Raw genomic sequence first — 19504 nt, 5'->3', positions numbered from 1 at the left:
GAGCTATGGAGTACTACAGAAATTCAGACAAATGCACACAGACAGATCTTTTGTGTGTACCCATCTGCACATGACCCAGGGGGCTTTTCTTTTATTAGACCTTCACATACTGAAGACGAAGGACAACACGGGGGCTTTACAAACTGACAAAGCCCCCAGTGTTTGTATAATACAAACAGGTAATCCTGACCACAGCACGCTGCTTACGTTTGGCTTATGGAAGGAGCAGCTCTGTACAAACTTCCAAACCCCTGGCTGCTCTGCTCCAAACTTTGCTAAGGGCAAGCAGAGGGATGGGGAGATTGGCCAGAGACTCCTGGGGCCACTGAGCCCACAGTCTTCGGCCACCGCACTGCACAACACATGGAGCTCATGCAGAAAGGGCAAAGTGTCCTCAAACAGGATCTGGACTGACAGTCCCTTGGAGATCCTGTTCAAAATAGGAAAAATGTCACCATGACAGCACTGAGCTTCTCCCCCTCTTTTTGCCCCATTCAGCTGTATTCGTTAACAGGCTCACCGTGGAGCCAGAAAGACTCTAACAGCGATGGATCCAAAACGAGCATATGCTTTGGGGGGTGAAGGGAGAAGAAGGGTAAACTAGAAAACGCCTGCTGGCTGGTAAGAAAAGCGTTACTCTTCCCTCCCCCAGCCTTGGCAAAGGATAGCTTGGGAACTGGAAAATTGATCATTATGATGACTTTCACTGCTGTTAAAGATTTTACTTTTATAAGGAATTACACCAACAGATAAATGTGGTACTGAACGTAAGAGTTCAGCAGCTCCCCAGGAGAGCTCATGACACCAGCAGCCATGTCTGCCCAGCCTTGTACGTGGCTCTGTGGGGAGGAGAAGATTAAAAGGTTGATTTTTGTAAAGTCCTCAGTATCTTCTCACTAGCAGACTTGTCTTTCTGGGAGATATTGCAACCGCAGCCAGATGACAGGCTCGGGGCAGACAAGCCTGTGACGGGCTACATAGGTGCTACCTGCTGGCTACAAACACCTGGTATCACCACAGGCTCTTCCAAGGGACCTGGACTCCAGCCCCATTCTCCTCACCTGGCAGCCTAGATTTATTCATTTTGCTGGTTTGGGGATTTTTCACCCCCCATGCTCTACATAATTTATATATTTCTTAGGCCTCAGGACAATGAGGAGGTTGAGGGACAGCAGATACGTTATTCCCATCACTTCAATCCATCATCTCATCTTAGAAAATAACCTTTTTAGTTTAGATATTTTGATACTGATTTTCTAATCTCTGGGGTGTATTACAATGACCTAAAAATACTGACTTCTCAGAGCCCAGGAGTTTGTTAGAAGCAGATCAGGTTTTGCAGTTGGGCAGTAACAGTCCTTTGTTTTACAAGATTAGTCCACACGTTGTGATTTCCAGAGGGAAGCAAACCTCTCCTGGACCAAAGAATTCAGCAGGAGGAAACTAAATACAAAACCCAAAAGCTTTGATTTGCCCCAAATATCCTATCACTCCTATCACGAGCTCAATGTAGCAGTAAAAGCAGACAATCCAGCAGTACGATACAAACCACACTAGTGCAGACTGACTGCTGTCACCAGCATCTCCTCTGGAAACCTAGCGGAAACAATTGCTCTAGCACATGGAAAAGGAGGGGGGAAGAATCTCAATCACAAGTTCATTTTTTCCCCAAGAATGGATAACAACTTTTATTTATTTTTTTTTACAGGAATTCAAAGCAGGGTTTTTCTAAATTCTTCTTTGAAGTGGTTTAGAATGGGAGCTGAGTATCTAGGTGAGCAACTTTATGTTAAGCAGAGACTAGAGATGCAGTTTAATACTTTTGGGGCTCTGGGTAGAGATAAGCACTTTTCCCTCCGGATGTTCAAAAAGGGGGTGTAATGCAGTCCTCCAGTTTAGCTTAGGGGCACCAAGAACAAGCAACCAGAGCAGCTGCTCAAAACCAGGTCACTGAAGAGATCTCCATAACTACTATGGGACTGTGCTCACTCATCTGTACTTTTAAGTTATTGCTCCTCAGAAAGCAATTTGGTTTAGGGCTCCTTGTTGGAATAACTCCAACGCCAAGGCTACACTTGCTGCGTTCTCGGAAAGTCACAACTTTTCTCAGTTCACAGAAGAGACAGCACCACACCTGTCCTGGATACCCTACGGGAAGCACTGAAATGTTAGTAGGACCTGTGTAATTATCCTAGCGTAAACCTTTAGCAATATGTTTCCTACAGACATTGTGATTTAGCATATAATTATCTCATCATTCAGTAAAACAGAAAACAGAAACAAAGCACAATTAAAAGGATGGTGAGAAAAGAAAGCCATTCTAGACAAAAGTGATTGTTTAGAACGTTTGGTCTTACCCCGAAACCAATTGCTCATCAGTTAGAGGACATTGGTCTCTGAAATGGGAACATGGCCATAAACACAAAACAAAACACAACAAAAGAAAATAAACGAGGCAAATATACAAAATACGAAAAAAAAAAAAAAAAATAGGATGAACTATCAAGGGTTAAACTCCTGTAAAGGAAATACAACTATTGAGAACAGTCAAAAGTTAATGGCAGGTGAATTCCAGGGGTATATTGCAGGTTTAGACTGACAACACAGAGAAAACAGGCGAATGCATTTTAGTCCTCTCGCTAACACTGGCTGCTGTGATGTGTTCCCACAACATGCTGCACTTATGGAGCTGCATTTACACCATACTTTTTAATTCATGCTTACCTTAAAAGAAAATAGAAGAGGTTGCAGTCTGATTTAGAGCAGATTCTAAACTTCAGTTTCTTTTCTAGACTATTACTAGCGTTTTCACCAAAGAACACCCCACGCAGCCCCAAATGACCCACAGCTCTTGGCAATCGGTTCTGGTGTTTCCATACCCCCCAGCCTGGGAGAACGAGGATGCCAAACACTTTCGTCGCTTGCACAGCCAGGGTTCTGCAAAGGGCCTCGCACACGGAGCTGCTGCTGCTCCCACAGGGATCCAAACAATGGGCACAAGGCTGTCCAGAACCACAGCACAAGCATGAAGTCATTCTCCATCTCTGGCTGCCCCGGGCAACACACAGAAGCTTAAAAAGGGCAGGCAAAGAATCTGAAAACCTCCTCCACAACAGGTGTAAAGAGAAGGCTCTGTTAAGAGCTGCACCCACTTTTATATCAGAGAAACAAACACCTATTTTTATTTTAAGTCAACTGCCTTTTTTTTTTTCCCCCAAATACAAAGGAAAAAAGGACTTGTTTCCTGAAACAAATTTCCTAAGTATACTGAAAAATGAATCTGATAAAAGCTTGATATTGTCCAAATTACAAAGGGGAGATAAAATTAAAACCTCCAACAATTCTTTAATCCAAAAGACAGGAGATTTCTACTGGTCATGTTGAAAAAAGAACCTAGAGCAGTCCTAAATGACAGACTATACAAAGGGGGTGATAGTACAGGAAGGGTGTTCAAAGGGATGGATGGGTGAATGGAAAAGCACGAGCTTACAGAAAGGAAGCCTTTCAGAACAAAAACAAGGAAGAACACTGGTGTTCAGTCAAAGAGGGACAGAGAATACAGAAATGTTATCACAGGAGAACTACTGTTTGTTAGAAAGGGACATTCAAGTCCTTGTTTGTCAGTAACTTGACCTTTTTTTTTTCTGTAACAGAAGCATTTGGCCAATTAATGACATCAATGCTGTCAAACTTGTTAAACCTCCTTCAGTAATTCAGTTACACTACTAAAAATGCAGAGTCTGAGGTAACATATGTTACTGTCTTCATTAGAATTTTTGCTTGCTGACTATACCACCTTCAGAAAAACTACAAAAAACATTTGAACCAATTCAACAAAGCATTCTCTTGTGGCTTCAAAAGAGGAATTGCCTCATGTTTTTTCAGGGCGGAGACACCTCCATAAGCTGTGAGGGGTACATATTACTGGTAAAGCTCTCAAAAAGTGAAGGATGTTTTTAAAGAAAACAAATGATGAAAGGCTGAGAAGAAGCCAGCAAAGAGAGAAACTCAACAGGTAATTTGTTTTGACAGTGACAGATTCTTCTGAATACCTTTTTGTTGCATAGCCATCATCAACACACCTCAACCACTTTCTGCTGCTTGACTTGTTTTTAGAAGGAAGAAAAATCTATGTTCTGAAGACCCAAACACAGAGCTCCATTGCGTAGAAATTAATACAAGCAAATACACACCAGTAACCTAGAGGTAGAATTGTCATGAATAGGCTGCAATTGTCTATGAAAAACAAGAAGCATAACAATGACCAGGAAATTTGAATCTGAAGGCTAAAATAAATCCATTTATGCAAACAAGCTAAGGCACCTAAACTGATCTAATTTTGTCCTTTCTGAAGCCATAAAGAAATATATACACTTCAACTGTTCCAGGAAAGTACAGCTCAAAAGTAATTGATCTGGCTTTCAATAGCTTAGGAAAAAAGCAACAGTGAACCTTATCTAGGATACAATTGGTGCTAGATGGCTAGTAAATAAAGACAGCCATCCAGTATAAAAAAGGATTAATCCAACCCTCGTAAGAACTATTCCAGCAACAAGACAAGTCTGAAATAACCTTTGCTACCAAACACGAAAACATGGGAAAGACCTAACCCTACAACATTATTCAGCTTAGAGTACACCATCAACTCAACCCAGCAGTCTGACCACTCCAAAGCCTCAATTTGTGCCACCAAAACCACTGCTACTGATATGCAGTGATTTGAAGGAATCTTTTTGCCAACCCTTCCTTCAAGAAGCTTTCCAGAAATAATACAAAACCACTTAACAAATTACTTCCACTGGGGACTCCAACCAGAAAATCACCATCAACAGCAAACGGGCTGGACTTCACACTGATGACTTCTCTGCACGGGCTCCTGGCCAGAGTGTTTCAGCGGGAGAACCGCTGCACCGCTGCCCTGCGGAACAACAAACCTGCAGGGGAACGTCTCTCAAAACAGTCGCTCCATTCCTGGTCTTTCTGGCCTGATCTTCACTGGGAACATACAAAACACATTCCAAACAGAAGCCCAGGAGCAAACACTGGTGAGGAAAAATCCCCACGGGTTCAATGGCAATACTGGTTTTACAGCATATGATAGTTAAACTCCTTCCTTTCCTAGTTTACACATCACAAGCATCTCACTCTCCCCAAGACACCTGCACCTCTCTGCCTCCACTCTCCCCTCAGAATCACTTCTGCTCCAAGGCACCAACTTCTGTTACCGCAAAAATGGTCTGATACAAAACCAAAAGTCTGAGCAACCTCTTGTTCAGTTTTGAAGATCTTTTTTTATTTTGTGCTGGAAGAAAGGCCTGTGTACCTACAACTTGTGTATTTTTTCCACCTGTATTAGTAAGTCCAGTGGAAGATATTAACTCTGCCTACACCTCCTCTTGCCTAATACAAATTAAGAGTACTTAGTATATAAAAAGCATTAAGAATTGCTTCTACTAGCTGCTATCACTGAAGTGAAGGACACCTTTAGCTGCTACATCAGTTGTATGGGTTGCAGTGGATTTACACCACTGATTACACTGGTACTGGGAAAAAGCTTTGAATTTCTGAATGCAGACATCCAGCCATGTAAGCAGCACAAGCAGTGCTGGGTCTCGATATTCAAACTCTAGCAGAACCAACACTTTCAGAGCAGCATAAACACTCCTCTTCCTCTATTTCCCCTTCATGTGCACGGCAGCTATAGACAGATCCACAGGAGATAATATTAGGGGTCTTCCTGCTAACAGACCTGTGCTGGCTGACATCTCAATTTCATCTGAGTAGATACAAGGCTTATAAACACTGACCTTAATCTCCACTCACTGGAGACACAATAGAAAGCTGCACCTGAAAGTTTCAAAGACACCAGAAGAGGCAAGAGATAGAAATGACCTCAAGCAAAACGTGTTTTCATAAGATTCCCAGTCCTAGAAAAACATATGAATTGCTGAAGTTTACTGTCATGGGCAATTTTAATCTCAGCTCAACTATTCTCAGTCATAAAGTTATCAACAAACTTATAGTTGGTGAGGTTGCGATAAAAAATTATTTTTGGGAGGCAAGTGATGAGTACTTCTTTTTCACCCTTATATGAGAGAAGAGCAGCAACTCTTAGTAAAACTGGAGATTAAAACACATATCACAAGAAGGATCTGCAACTGAACTATGGGCCAACAGATTAAAAAAACCTCTTCTTTCCCAGATTTTTCTCATATCTGATAGTGATAAATTTAGAAACATGCAGATTTCCAGTTTTCTACAGAAACTAATTAGAGGGTCCATTTGTACATACACGCACGCTGAACAACACACTGCCTATTTTCAGTGTGTTACCCGCTGATTTCCTGTAATTGAAAAACTATCCTTAAGTCTCAGTTGCCTTTTGAGCTACTATTCCACTCCACAGACACAAGGGCAGCTATATCTGGAGAGAAAAAATTAGTTATTCATTAGTGCACAGGAATCCCATACAACAATTACATGAGCTAGGGAAGAATTTGAGGAAACTGAATAATATATCCAGCTAGAAGTAGGCAGGTAAAGAAAAGTGGAATTTTGACAAAGTATTAATACCCCGACATTTGAAAAAGTAATACTGCCTTTCTGATGAGCACAAAATACTTGACCTACACCTTGAACAGAAAACAACAGACTCACTAGCATTCCCTCATGAGAAATTCCTCATTGTTAAGCACTACTTTGCTCATAACTTGGCATTAAAGCATCTCTTCGCAAGTTGTCTTCTACACAGTCCGACAGAATTCGCCTACTGAACTAGCAGGCAAGAGAGCAAGAGGCCACCTCTCTTGTTTCAAACTCTTGGGCAAGGAGAAGTGTTTTCCCCTACCTGGAGTCCCCATCTTGATCTTCTGTGGTGTCACCAGAGCTATTCACAGCATATCGACTCCTTGGTTTATCTGAAACAAAGAATAAGGACAGCTTTTTCAAGGAACGATCTCCCTAAAGTGTTCATTAAAATAAGTGCGCTAAGAAAATACTTGAGCATTAAGAGAATACTTGTCTGTGCCCTTTTAAAAATTACCTATAACAGTGATCCATCAAAAGCAATATTAAAAGCAGAAAGCCCCTTCCCTTTCAGGCAGAAGTACCAGATCTTGTTTTTTCTACTCTCACTCAAAACCACATCAAAAAATAGGAGAAAGAGGTTTACATTTTCGGGAATAACGAGGAGAAAGCAAAACATTCACAGAAACAACTTTCCTCTCTGGTGCCACGTAACAGTTTGGAGTTTGAGAGAGAGCAAAAAATACAGTTCTGACCAATGTATTTCCCTCATTATTGCTCAGGTTTTGGGAAAATGATAATGTTGCAGAACCCCTCCTGCAGTTACAGGTATTGAAATCATTTACCAACAAAAAGCAGGAGTGTGGCAGGAGGAAACCAACCAGGCAAATCCCACCCTTTTCAGATTTCACCTATAATAACGAAAAGGGGTTCTAAGACAATTCTTTTGGTAAAATGTGACTCACAACCTAAACAAGGGTGTCAAACACCTCATGAAACATAGCAGCTCACAAGCGACCCAAGTCAAACAGCCACATCGCTCTGCAGCACCATCAGGCCACGGACCAAGACACTCGCCCACCGGCCAGGCCACCATCCTGGATCAGGAACGCTGGGGGAAGACGGACAACCAACACTGGCCCTGCAGAGCCCAGCTGGCACCTGGATGGTCCTGTTTTCCAGGGGAAATTAAACCTCCTCCACCCCATTGCTCAACACGAGGGACTAAAGTCTCTTAGTTTCTAGCCATTATGGGTTAAAGCTCACTAAGGGTCACTAAGAGTCGGTAACCACACCGGGCAATAACGTGGTTCGGTTACCATGGGGTGCAAGGGGTGTGTGATGAGCCCTGGAGGTACCAAATATATGAGGGCCCCTGGGGGGTGTGAGGCGTGTGAGGGGCGCCAGGCCCGCACGGGGAGTATGAGGCACGGGGGGCTGTGCCACAAGGCGTGTGCGGGACACCACAGGGGACACGGGGCTGCCAGGCCCCCCGGCCGAGGCTCCCGCGGGCGCGGAGCAGTCGCAGTCCCCAGGCCAGGCCGGGCCGGGCCCCGCGGCGTCGCGCACTTACTGGCCTGTGCGGCGGGGTGCTCGGCGCCGCGCTGGAAGGGGAAGCGGAACAGCAGCTTGTTGCCGCGGCTGCCCGAGCTCACCAGGATAACGCTGATGGGGCTGGTGCTCTCCCCCATCCCGGCCCGGCCCGGCCCGCAGGAAGAGCCGCCCGGCTGCAGGCTTCCGCTTCCGCCGCTACCCGGGCCCGGGCCGCGGCTCCGGCTGCCGGCGGGGCGGGGCCGCCGGGGTCGGTGCGGGGCGGCGGGTTCGGGGCTTCCCGACTGCGGGAAGAGCGCAGCCGTAGCCGGCACCTCGCACCCCCACAGCCCCGTTCCTTCAGTGTAGACCAGTGTCCCCAGTTCAGAACAGTGTCCCCAGTTCAACCCAGTGCCTCCAGTTCAGACCAGCACCTTACACACCCACAGTCCTGTGCCCCCAGTACAACCCACTGTTCCCAGTTCAGACCAGCACCTCACACACCCACAGCCCCATTCCCCCAGTACAACCCAGTGCCCCCAGTTCAGACCAGCACCTCACCCCCTGCCCAGTACTCAATCAGCTCTGTGCCCCCTGTTCAGACCAATACTTTCCCATGGACACCATTCCCCATTCCATGCACCCCCAGTTTACTAAAGTGCTTCAAGTGCTGACATCCAACAGCCTCCAGCTCAGCCCAGTGCCCCAGCACCTCCAGTCCAGCCCTGCACCCCAGCCGGTGCACAGTGGCCTCCCAGGCACCCCAGCCATGGCCCTGGCCCTGGAGCCCTCGTGCAGGGGCTGCCAGAGGCCTGGAGTGCCCGTTTGTGTTTCTTTCCTTTGGTCTCTTTGGGTCATTCATCGCCTTTCAGCCAGTTCAGCCACTAACAGCCCCAGAACTTTTCTAAAAGCTGGTGGCCAAGGCAGTGTGGCCAGGGAGGGGTCCGCTCCCTCGCAGGTCGGACAATACAGGTGCCCACAGGCAGTGGAGGTCGGACCTCCTGGCTCCCTGGGGAAAGGTGCGCTTGACCTTTTTTCTCATGTCCGCTGCATGATCCCAGCAGGCTTTACAGCACTGATACAACTTGCCCCGTGGTTTCCGTAAACTTACTCCTGCCTCTAGATTAGTAAGGGTAACTGTCCCTTAGGTAAAGCGCAGCTGTCTTGGTGCCTTCATCTTATTTTGTGTTCAACCAACGCCAGAATTATCAGCAGTTATGTCAGAGGGTGTCCTGGGTTTTGCATGCAAATTCTTCTGTATTTGATGGCATTATTTAGATATTGGAGCACACTGAGATATTCCCACTCTGGGTTTTGCTCTGCAATTCTCCCCAGGACATGGGGCAGAGATGGGTGGTTGAAGAGGGAGATGAGCACACACAGCACAGGGTGTAATCTGCAGGGCCATTCTCCACAAGGCCAGCGATAGCGACTGAAGCAAGAGAAGGTGTTGCTGAGGGCTCAGAGTTGTCTGAGGGTGATTAAAGAGCAGCTGTATTATCACAGCACAGCATTCCTCCTGAACCAGTGCTGGGCAGCTACGTTAAAATTTCCCAGTGTGTCTGGTTCAAAGCATAATTGTACTTTCTTAAATAATACATTACAGGCAAATTTGTCATTTCCAGCTCTCGGAGTCTGTAGTTTAGTTAAAGTGTTGCAAGCTGTTAGGAAATTAAAGAATAAAGCCAGGACTTAGATTCCACTTTAAAGATTTCAAAAATTTAATGCATCCAAATTTTTTCAGAGTTAGAGCAGATGCATGTGCCACCCTATCCACAAGAATTCCCTTTGAGGGGGTTACAGTGCCCATGGAGAATATCCCTGATCTCACAGAGGTGCCATCTAGTCAGTCACTGGATTTACAGTCAGGGCTGATAGAAATTATAAACCTGCTTTTATAACAAGCAAATGGGCCTGTTGCTTGCTTCTGCCTTTTAAAATGAGAAACTCTGACAGCCTGCTTTTGGAACGGGATTAAAAAAGAGCTACGTTAATACTAAAAATCACCTTTGGTGTCACCTTTGGTGAGATTTCATAGGTTCATGACAAAGATTCTCCATCTGCACAAGGGTGGACATTCTGCTACAGGTCTATGAATCGTAACTGTGAGAAGCAGCAGCAAGAGAGAAAGGCAGTTCTGGCGGGGTCTCCCAGAGCACTATTCATTATCGATTCTCTGACCGGGGGATCACCAGTGATTGTGTTGCCCAACTCTTTGTGTTGCTCAGGCCAGGACCTCTGTGCCTCGTCACCCCATGGGCTGCTGGAGGAACTTGGCATGGTCCATGCAAGGAGAGAGACTGTCACTTTCCATGTCACATTGCAGCACGTGGCCAAGGATCACGCTTGTCCCACCCAGCACGTTCCTGAGGAGGGTGTGTAGCCATCCCTAGTGCAGCCCTGATCCTGGGCAAGCAATGCGCTCCTTCTAGCAAACTATCATCTTTGGGCTGCTCCGGCTTTTGTGATAGCACAAGAGTAACTCTCAGAAAACTAATTGAAATTACATAAAGATTTCAGTGATGATTAACCCTTCTGTGTGGGCACCACTTTGATCCTCATGTCTACACAGACCTTAATCCTACAGTTGTGGAGGGTCAATATTTAGGTTAAGCAGTGGGCAGCCATATAGGAAGGAGTCCTGATGGTGCATGCCTTATCCCCACAGAGGGTATGATAATACAAGATCACCAAACCAAGCCAGGCTTGTAGACCAAGATGCATCAAGTGCTTTGTGCCTGCCATTTAGGAAAGCCCAAGGTTTCTCCAGCTTCATCTGACAGATCACATTGAGAGGTGCTTAGATTCAGAGCCCAGTGCAAAGCATAAGGAGTGGGTCAGAGCCCTTCTGCGAGTACCACTGCAGCCACCAGAACACTGTGGACACCAGAGGATACAGCAGCAGCTGTCCAACACCATCCATACCACTTCTCTTGCTCCGCTGGTTCATTCTCACTTGATCCCAGGACGCAGTGGCAGAGGCCCAGGAGAGTGGGGTCTGTTTGGGCTGTAGAGTCTACCCAGAGAGGAGAGACCTATCCCCATCTGAAGGGACTAAGGAAACCCCCACCATAAGCACAGCACACATGACAGCCTAGGTCTCACCCCAGACCCAACACCTGCCAACAGTCAGGTTTCCCTGCCCAGCAGCGCAGTACAGCCACGCCAGGGCTGCCAAGAGAGGCTCCAAGTTTGGTGAATGCTCCTCTGTGACATCTGTACTTTCGTGCAGATAACCATAGGCTGGACATGCTGCAAAGTACACAGGAGCCAAGTATCATTTGATCCCTAGACGGGCTTTCCTCTTAGCAGGACAGCCGTGTCTGGGAGCATTGTCTGCAGCCATCTGTAGTATTGCTGTAAAACGCAGACACGTCTTGGCAAGGAATCTGCCTCATGCATATCAACCTTCTCCATGCAAGGTGCAAGGCTATTTGGGCAGAGAACACTATCTGACCTCTCTGGCTGCACCAGCCAGCTTTCCATGCACGGTGCCAGCACCCGGCAGTGCTGGGTATGGCCGCTGTAGTTTATCAGGGGGCAGAGAGATTTACCTCTGCTGCATGTGCTGGCAGGATATTCATTCCCTGAGGTTCAGAAACAACCATCTCCAGGAGAGTATTTCTTTGACACTTTGCCCACTTATCCGTGATTACAGGCTTGTACTGATCTTGCCTTTGCTTGTTTGGTCCTTCACCCGTCAAGTGTGGCCATGCCCTGAAGCTACAAGGCATCGATCATGGGATCAGGCTTTCCTGTGCGTGTCCATCATTTAGCACAGCACATACCAGCACTGGCCTTGCTGCTGAGGGCTGTTTTACAGTACAAAGGATAATTAACAGTAAGATCACACAGCTTTAAATCAAAGAGGTGCAGTATGAGGCATTTAGTAATGAAAAAAAAAATCTGACTGGGCTTTCTCACACACACACACTTTTCTAGGACCCTACTCAATTTCATAAGCTCCATCTCCTTGTATCCATAGAAGTCATTAGTACTGGTGCTGTTATAAGTAATACAAATTACAGAGTGCATCCCTAATTCTTTGCAAGAGGCTGGCAAACTGAAGTCCTGGAAGTGCTGAAGCAAGCGGCAAAATCTCCACTGATTCCCACAAAATCAGGGTCTCACTCCCCCTCTGCACTATAATGCACATCACCCAGCCTGTCCCTAGCACTACTCAGGAAACATTTTATATAAAATATAGGGCCACATGGCAGCCACATACATTGGAAGTGTATGATTTGACACAGAAAGGCCCACTCTCGTGTTTGCATCTGCGATGCGAGGCAGAAAATGCAGATTTTTCTCCAACCTCCATAGTTTGCTTGAAGTCCGTATGCTCCTCAGCTTAAAGATGTGTCCTAATGCACTGCTGCTGGAATTTTCCAACATTATCTCTCTGTTCATGTATCAATATGTGTCCAGACAATTTCTTCAGGCCACATGGCCATTACATTCAGAAGCAAGAAGCTGATAACACTAGCAAGCAAGGAGGCCAGTGCACTGACCCTTGCTGAAATAGGCATTGTTTCACAGGGAGATAAGAGTCGCCCAACTCCATGGGTGGACCTCTGAGTGACCAATGAGCGTGGACAGGCACCAAGGGCCGCTCTCCCCTTCCTCTTTATAACCTGGGCTGCCAGGGCGAGGGGTCCAAACCTGCTCCGAGCTTTCATTGCCTGAGCTCAAGCCTGCACCCGCCTGCACAATGACGCTGACTCAAGCCGAGAAAGCCGCCGTGGTCACCATCTGGGCAAAGGTGGCTACCCAAGCCGATGCCATTGGGGCAGAATCACTGGAAAGGTAAGTCCCCCAGAACCCCTGTCTCTGGCTTTGCTGTTAGCGTGCATCTCGTGTAAATTTGCACAAGAGCACACTCGGACTGGAGAGCATTGATGGATGACCACTATGTCATTTGCTATGTAATTTTCTGGAGTGATATTTTTGCTACTAAATGCTGATAGAAGGCGTCAAAATTTTACAGCAAAACATCATTTTCTAAGTAATTTAATGGTTTATTTCCCATTATAGCAATTCAGAAGAATTCACAGCCAGGAGTGCTGGTGAGGAATTCAAAGTCATTCATACTCAGTGTCCTGAAGTGGGGCTGTCACTGTTAGGAAATGAACTTGTTTTTTTGTACAAGTGATGCAGTTTCTATATAAGTGATGCCATTTCTCTTGCAGTTTCTAGGCACTAAGAGAATAGCGATCCACTAAATTCACTGGATACTGATGTTTCATTGTTCCAGTTGATAAGTAACAAACTTGGGAAACAAGACAACTAGACCCCCTGCATGGGGTATAGCACAGTAATCCAAAATTCATACAAATTAAGCAAGCTGGCACAATAGGGAAATTGTTCAGAAATTATTATGTTACTAAAAATTATTTAAATGTCATTTACAGCTCAACATAAAGTATAGTGATGTTCTTCGGGGACTCTTAGTACCCCTCATATCAATTCTGTTTCGTTCAGCTTGCATTAGTTTGAAGATCCTGCAAACTGCCTTACAATGTAATATAGGAACTGTAGTGACAATTTGGGGCTATTACTTATTTTAAAATACACACACTCCCCCTCCCCCAAATATAAGTTTAGAATTATTTTTAACATTAAATTATTCCCTAGTATGTATAGATTAACCCACTGTCTAATCTGCACATACTGAGAAGAGGTTTAAGAGCAGACAGGTCTTGACGTAAGCTTCAAGATCTCAAAGCTGTCCTACAGCCACTGGCAGGTTTACACTGCAATCGCTCTGAGGTGTCACCATCTCATTCATGTCACTTCCACTGCTGAATCTCATTCTCGTGTTCTCCTCCAGGCTGTTCTGCAGCTACCCCGCAACGAAAACCTACTTCCCTCACTTTGATCTCAGCCAAGGCTCAGCTCAGCTTCGTGGTCATGGCTCCAAGGTCATGAATGCCATCGGGGAAGCTGTGAAGCACATTGGTGACATCAGAGGCGCTTTGGCCAAACTCAGCGAGCTGCATGCTTACATCCTCAGGGTGGACCCCGTGAACTTCAAGGTGAGTGAGCACAGAGACTTTCAGGGGTGAAAACTGCCATCACAGAATTAGTGACCACAGATCATTTTGCCTAATGGCAGCTGGATCACCGCCTGCACTGCACAGCCTCGTCAACTCCTGTCACTGCTTGTTCCCCACCTGATTTTTAACCTGAGATTGGGTCTTTTGGTGAAAGATCAGGTTTAGTTCAAACTCCTATGGTTTGTGTTAGACAGACTCAATTCTCTGCTGCCTTTGTTGCAATTTATGAACCTCTCAAGTCAAGTTATATTTCCTGGCTTGAACAAAGTAAGTTCTAAACCTTTCCACTTTGTTGCATTCCCTTGGGGAGGAAGGGACATCTGGAAAGCAGGAGTGCTATCATGCGGGGCTTTTTGCCCTGTACCAAAGGCAACTCTCCTTCTTCAGGTACAGCATCAGGCAGCAGTGCTACCTGGTTGGGACACGCAGTTGTCATCCCAGAGCGCGCTGGGAACAAGGTCCCTTGCAGACCCCGAGACTGACATCTGTTGCTGATTATGCTGGATTTTATTGTGTTTTCCCTTACAGCTGCTTTCCCACTGTATCCTGTGCTCCGTGGCTGCCCACTATCCCACTGACTTCACCCCAGAAGTTCATGCTGCATGGGACAAGTTCCTGTCCAGTGTCTCCTCTGTCCTGACTGAGAAGTACAGATAAATGGCCTCCACAGAGGGTGAGGGATGCACATCTGTGGTGCACCCCAGCTGCCAGGCTCTGGGGTATTCACCCCTTCCTATGCAGTCTTCTCAAATCCCCTATGCAGAGGCTTGGTCATCTGCAAAACTCAATAAATAATTCAAACGTGAGCTATGGTCTGTGTGCTTTCATCTCCATATCTTCCACCTACACCTTGCTGTTCAGGCAGGGGTGTTCTGAAATGTCTACACAATATGGAGGGGAAAATACTAAGCTGTGTAAATTAATGTACTAATTCGTCTACCAATGAATTCATGTACTAATTCAATGGGAATAACATAATATTCAATGGGAATAACATAACATTGAGCAGAAGCCCAGAACAGGTTAGAGCCTCGTGACTGCTACTGCTTACCAAAGGTATATCCACCAAAGACTGTTTCCAGGCTGATCAGGAAACAGTCTTTTACCCTGCTAGGATATTCAATGGACCCACATGTTTTGTTTGGCCTACCTAAAACCCATTGTAGCCTGTTGTGAATAAAACCTGCATTGCCATATATTGGGATGTGGCCAGAGCGATGCTGGGCATTGTCTTCTGCTGCTTCTCTCCATCGGTATGGACAAGGTATCTGATGTGCTTCATGAACACTTTGGGCTATCACACCTGCTAGACAAGTTTGGTAAAGGGACCATCCCCTCAGCTTGACATCTCTTATTTTTATACAGGGAAATTTACATGCCTTTGAAATTTGGGAGTACTGGTGACCACTGGAGATCAGTGTTGATGGCATCTGGGGGACCACAAATTCCAAGGGTTTCTCTGGAAAGCAGTGACAGGGAAGAGTGCAGAACTGATGGTCACCCTGGGGAAGCACAGCGATCCTCCACACATACTTGTTGTGGGTTGACCATGGTGGGCAGCTAAGTACTACATAGTCACTCACTCACTCCCTCAGCAGGATGAGGGGAATATGCGAGGAAGAATAAAAGCAGGAAAACTTGGGGGTCAAGATCAAGCAAACATACAAATGTAAATAATTGTTTAATAAGTGGCAAATAAGTGGAAGAAGATGTCAAAAACAAAACAAAACAGGTGATGCAAAGGCAATCACTCGTCACCTCCTGTGGGCAGACCAATGCCCAGCCAGTTCCTGAGCTAAAAAAAAAAGGGTAACCACCCTAAAATCCCTCAAAACCCCTTATTTTCTCTTTTGTTGATGAGCATGGTATTATATGGTACAAAACACCTCTTTGGTTAGTTGGGATCATCTGCCCATCTATGTCCCATCCCAGTGTATCATGCACCCCAAAATCTACTGCTTGTGGGGGCAGAGTAGGAAGCAGAGATGGTCCTGATGCTGTGCAAACACTGCTCAGGAAAAGTCAGAACATCAGTGTGTGTCCAGGGCTGGCTGGGTCAAACGTCTAAAGCACTGCACCATGTGAGCTGCTGTGGAGAAAATTATTGATCAGGTTACATTTACTGCCCATGCCTGTCTCAGAGGAATTCTGACACGAAAAGGTGGGCACAAATTCTTAAGCACACTCTGATGGACAACGTGAGCTGGCACTACAAGCTGTGTTCCTCATCCCGTTTACAAAATTTTGAGACTGTGTTTGGGCAAGGGGGAGAGAGACAGTGCAGAAGCTCTGAAGCCACTGAATTTCTCTAAATGTGTTTAGAGAAGCTTTTCAAACATGCTACATTTGTGGGTCTCAAGTAACCCGAACATTTAAATCCACAGCTGAGGTGGTAGGTCAGCAACTGGTGTATCCCTAACTCCAAGTTTGTACCAAAGACTTTAACAGAGGCTGAGTGAAGGATGTGACAGTCACCAGCCACCATATGCCCTGCCAAATGTCCCAGTGTTTACAGAGGGATAGCAACACACACTGGGGTGGGAAGAAGGAAAGAAGACCAGGCCTGACAAGCATCACAGGATGGATTTTGGGAAGACTATGGACCTGAAAAGGAGATTCTTCCCCACTCAGGTCTCTCCAGGATGCTGGGGAGATGCTGTTTCCTGTGGTAGATCCCCAGCATGAACCAGGAGGGCATGTCCGTGGCTCCTGCTCTGAGGCTCACAGTGTCTTTGGGTGGAGAGGGGATGGATGCACTGGGGTCTGGAGGACATGAGGGACTGGGGGCGCTCGTGGGATCTACTCTGACACCTGCAGAGACAGGGAGGACCCTGGCCTGGCCAGAAGGGAATGGTGGATCCCAACAGGAAGCTTGAGGATATGCAGGTTTGTGAGGCCGAGGCTGTGGCACCCGTGGGACATGCCGATGGCTGCTGTTGACCATGGGGCAGCTCAGCCAAGTGCTGCCCCCAGCCCCCAGCCCAGCGTGGGGCTGGTGCAGTGCGGCACATCAGGGCAGGGCAGCCGGGCCCCATTGGGGCCCCCTCGGGGCTGGGCCTCCCAGGGCAGTCGGGGCCCCCTGAGGCAGTGGCCCCCCACCCCTTGGTGCCGATAAGATAACGCTGGGGCGGAGGTGCCGACCACTATAAGAGGATGTCCTGGTGGGCCCTGCTACCACTGAGCCCTGACCGCCACCCCCAGCCGCCACCATGCTGACCGACTCTGACAAGAAGCTGGTCCTGCAGGTGTGGGAGAAGGTGATCCGCCACCCAGACTGTGGAGCCGAGGCCCTGGAGAGGTGCGGGCTGAGCTTGGGGAAACCATGGGCAAGGGGGGCGACTGGGTGGGAGCCCTACAGGGCTGCTGGGGGTTGTTCGGCTGGGGGTCAGCACTGACCATCCCGCTCCCGCAGGCTGTTCACCACCTACCCCCAGACCAAGACCTACTTCCCCCACTTCGACTTGCACCATGGCTCCGACCAGGTCCGCAACCACGGCAAGAAGGTGTTGGCCGCCTTGGGCAACGCTGTCAAGAGCCTGGGCAACCTCAGCCAAGCCCTGTCTGACCTCAGCGACCTGCATGCCTACAACCTGCGTGTCGACCCTGTCAACTTCAAGGCAGGCGGGGGACGGGGGTCAGGGGCCGGGGAGTTGGGGGCCAGGGACCTGGTTGGGGATCCGGGGCCATGCCGGCGGTACTGAGCCCTGTTTTGCCTTGCAGCTGCTGGCGCAGTGCTTCCACGTGGTGCTGGCCACACACCTGGGCAACGACTACACCCCGGAGGCACATGCTGCCTTCGACAAGTTCCTGTCGGCTGTGTGCACCGTGCTGGCCGAGAAGTACAGATAAGCCATCGCTCGTGCCGAAGTGCCGTCAATAAAGACACCTTTGCTGCAGCATCGTGTCCGTCTGTGCTGGGGCCAGGGACCTGGGTGGGCTGTGCTCCTGTGGGAGGGAGGGAGGCCGTGGAACAGGGGGCAGCACTGGCCATGGGTTGCCTGGGTGCCCCACCAAGAGCCTTGCCCACTTCCACACCCCCCTCTCCAGCTTGGGATGTGGCTGATGGTGGTAGCAGGGCCAGAGCGATGGAGCTCAGCCTGTCACCTCGCCATGCCTGCACCCCTCTGGGGAGCGGGAGCTAAAGATGAAGACAAGCGGTTCTTGCATCCCCTTGAAGGACTCTCCAGGAGGGTAGAATTAATCCTTCCTGGCTCCATCTATCATGACTGTTGTTTAGGACTGGGGAAGCTGTTGGAGCTGAGTGCCTGCATGAGCTCCAAAGGCAGTCAGAAAAGTTTATGGAGTGAAAAACATCCACCACAGACTATTAAGCACAAACAGTGTTCTTGGGCTCAAGCCCCTGAGCCACAAATCCCAGCAACTGCCAGGGAAGTGCCCCCATACCTGCCCTGCGTGCTGGTTTGGCTGAACGAAGGTAACTTTCCATGAGGTTAGTTAATTTTCTTATTGATAGTTAGCATGGGCCTTTGTTTTTGAATGTAGTTTGAGAACAATAATATAGCATCTTGGGACAAAGTTAATGTTTTCTTCCAGTAACTCTCCAGTGTTTGGGACTTGGCATGAAAGAAATGTAAGAACTCACTGATGTTGATACTTATTGATAGGGAAGCCAAGGTCATCCCTCAGTTTCTCATGTTTTGCAAGTAAGCAGGTATATAATGCAGGGAGGAAAGGATCCAGGACAGCTGACTCAGGTTGGCCAACATAAGTATTCAATACCATGAATATATTTAAGTTCCATATTTAAGCAAGAAATTTCTGGGAACAGCTCTTTCCTCAACGGCCGCCGTCCCTGGGGGGGTCCTGCTCCTGTCCCTGCTCCCCAGACCTGGTTCCAGCACCTTCCCTGTGACCTGCTGTTGGTCTCTGCACCTTTACTGAACTCGTTGTGCTTACAGTGTCCACCTCTGGTGCTCGTTGCTGGGAACACGTGTTCTACTGGCTAAGTATTTGCTTTGTTTCTTTTTTCTTTTACTATTACTTTATTAAAGCTGTTTCTATTTCAACCCACAAGCATTTCATCCCCTTTCCCTCCAGAGAAGAAAAGGTGAGTGAGCAACCGTTTTGCTGTTTAGCTGCCGGCCCAGCGCTGAACAGCAGCAGTTGCGGTCTAGCAAAGGGCCACAGGTATCAGCAGTTTGGAGTCTGAATTAAAAAAAAATAAAATCATTGTCTTTAGATCACAGGTGATGGGTTAGGAGATAATGAACTAGCCTTTGGTGTGTTCTGTGCTATGATACCAGAGGGAGAAGAGTGTTGTGAGGGATGGGAGAAGGTGCATGAAGAGCAGTTTCTGCAGTGGCCAAGCACAGGCAGCAGCCAGGTAACAGGCACGTGGGGACCCTGCCTGTATGGAAACATGGGACTATGAC

At 47.4% G+C, this 19504-nt stretch overlaps 3 protein-coding genes across 10 annotated transcripts in view; 2 read left to right on the top strand and 1 right to left on the bottom strand.

Annotated features, from left to right (window-relative positions):
* The window catches only part of NPRL3 (NPR3 like, GATOR1 complex subunit), a 45910-nt gene extending 37606 nt beyond the window's left edge, over nt 1–8304 (bottom strand). For 2 of the 8 annotated variants that reach the window (XR_010466315.1, XM_065030718.1), the window contains exons 1-2: nt 8181–8302; nt 6848–6917 (exon numbers count right to left, since the gene is read on the bottom strand). Coding sequence is in view for 3 of the 8 variants with exons in the window: in XM_065030716.1 (XP_064886788.1) it covers nt 2725–3035 (311 nt within the window). In the remaining 5 variants the exon portion in view is untranslated. Of the gene's footprint in view, nt 1–2357; nt 2397–2724; nt 3156–6847; nt 6918–8098 lie in introns of those variants that run through there. The other 6 variants (XM_065030719.1, XM_065030720.1, XR_010466314.1 and 3 more) reach the window with 6 other exon arrangements.
* Nucleotides 8305–12635: 4331 nt separating this feature from the next.
* Nucleotides 12636–14917, top strand: LOC102090486 (hemoglobin subunit pi). The gene is made up of 3 exons (XM_005508459.3): nt 12636–12861; nt 13886–14090; nt 14640–14917. The coding sequence occupies exons 1-3, from the start codon at nt 12767–12769 to the stop codon at nt 14766–14768; spliced, it is 429 nt and encodes a 142-aa protein (XP_005508516.1). The 5' UTR covers nt 12636–12766; the 3' UTR covers nt 14769–14917.
* Nucleotides 14918–17200: 2283 nt separating this feature from the next.
* HBAD (hemoglobin subunit alpha-D-like) lies at nt 17201–18007 on the top strand. The gene is made up of 3 exons (XM_005508460.3): nt 17201–17409; nt 17524–17728; nt 17832–18007. Exons 1-3 carry the CDS (start codon nt 17321–17323, stop codon nt 17958–17960), a joined length of 423 nt encoding a protein of 140 aa, XP_005508517.1. The 5' UTR covers nt 17201–17320; the 3' UTR covers nt 17961–18007.
* Nucleotides 18008–19504: the final 1497 nt, after the last annotated feature.

This window comes from Columba livia, chromosome 15 (genome assembly GCF_036013475.1).
Source record: "Columba livia isolate bColLiv1 breed racing homer chromosome 15, bColLiv1.pat.W.v2, whole genome shotgun sequence".
NCBI classification, from domain to species: Eukaryota; Metazoa; Chordata; class Aves; order Columbiformes; family Columbidae; genus Columba; species Columba livia.
The sequence above is the reverse complement of the archived record's forward strand: the minus strand, read 5'-3'. Positions and strand labels throughout refer to the sequence as shown.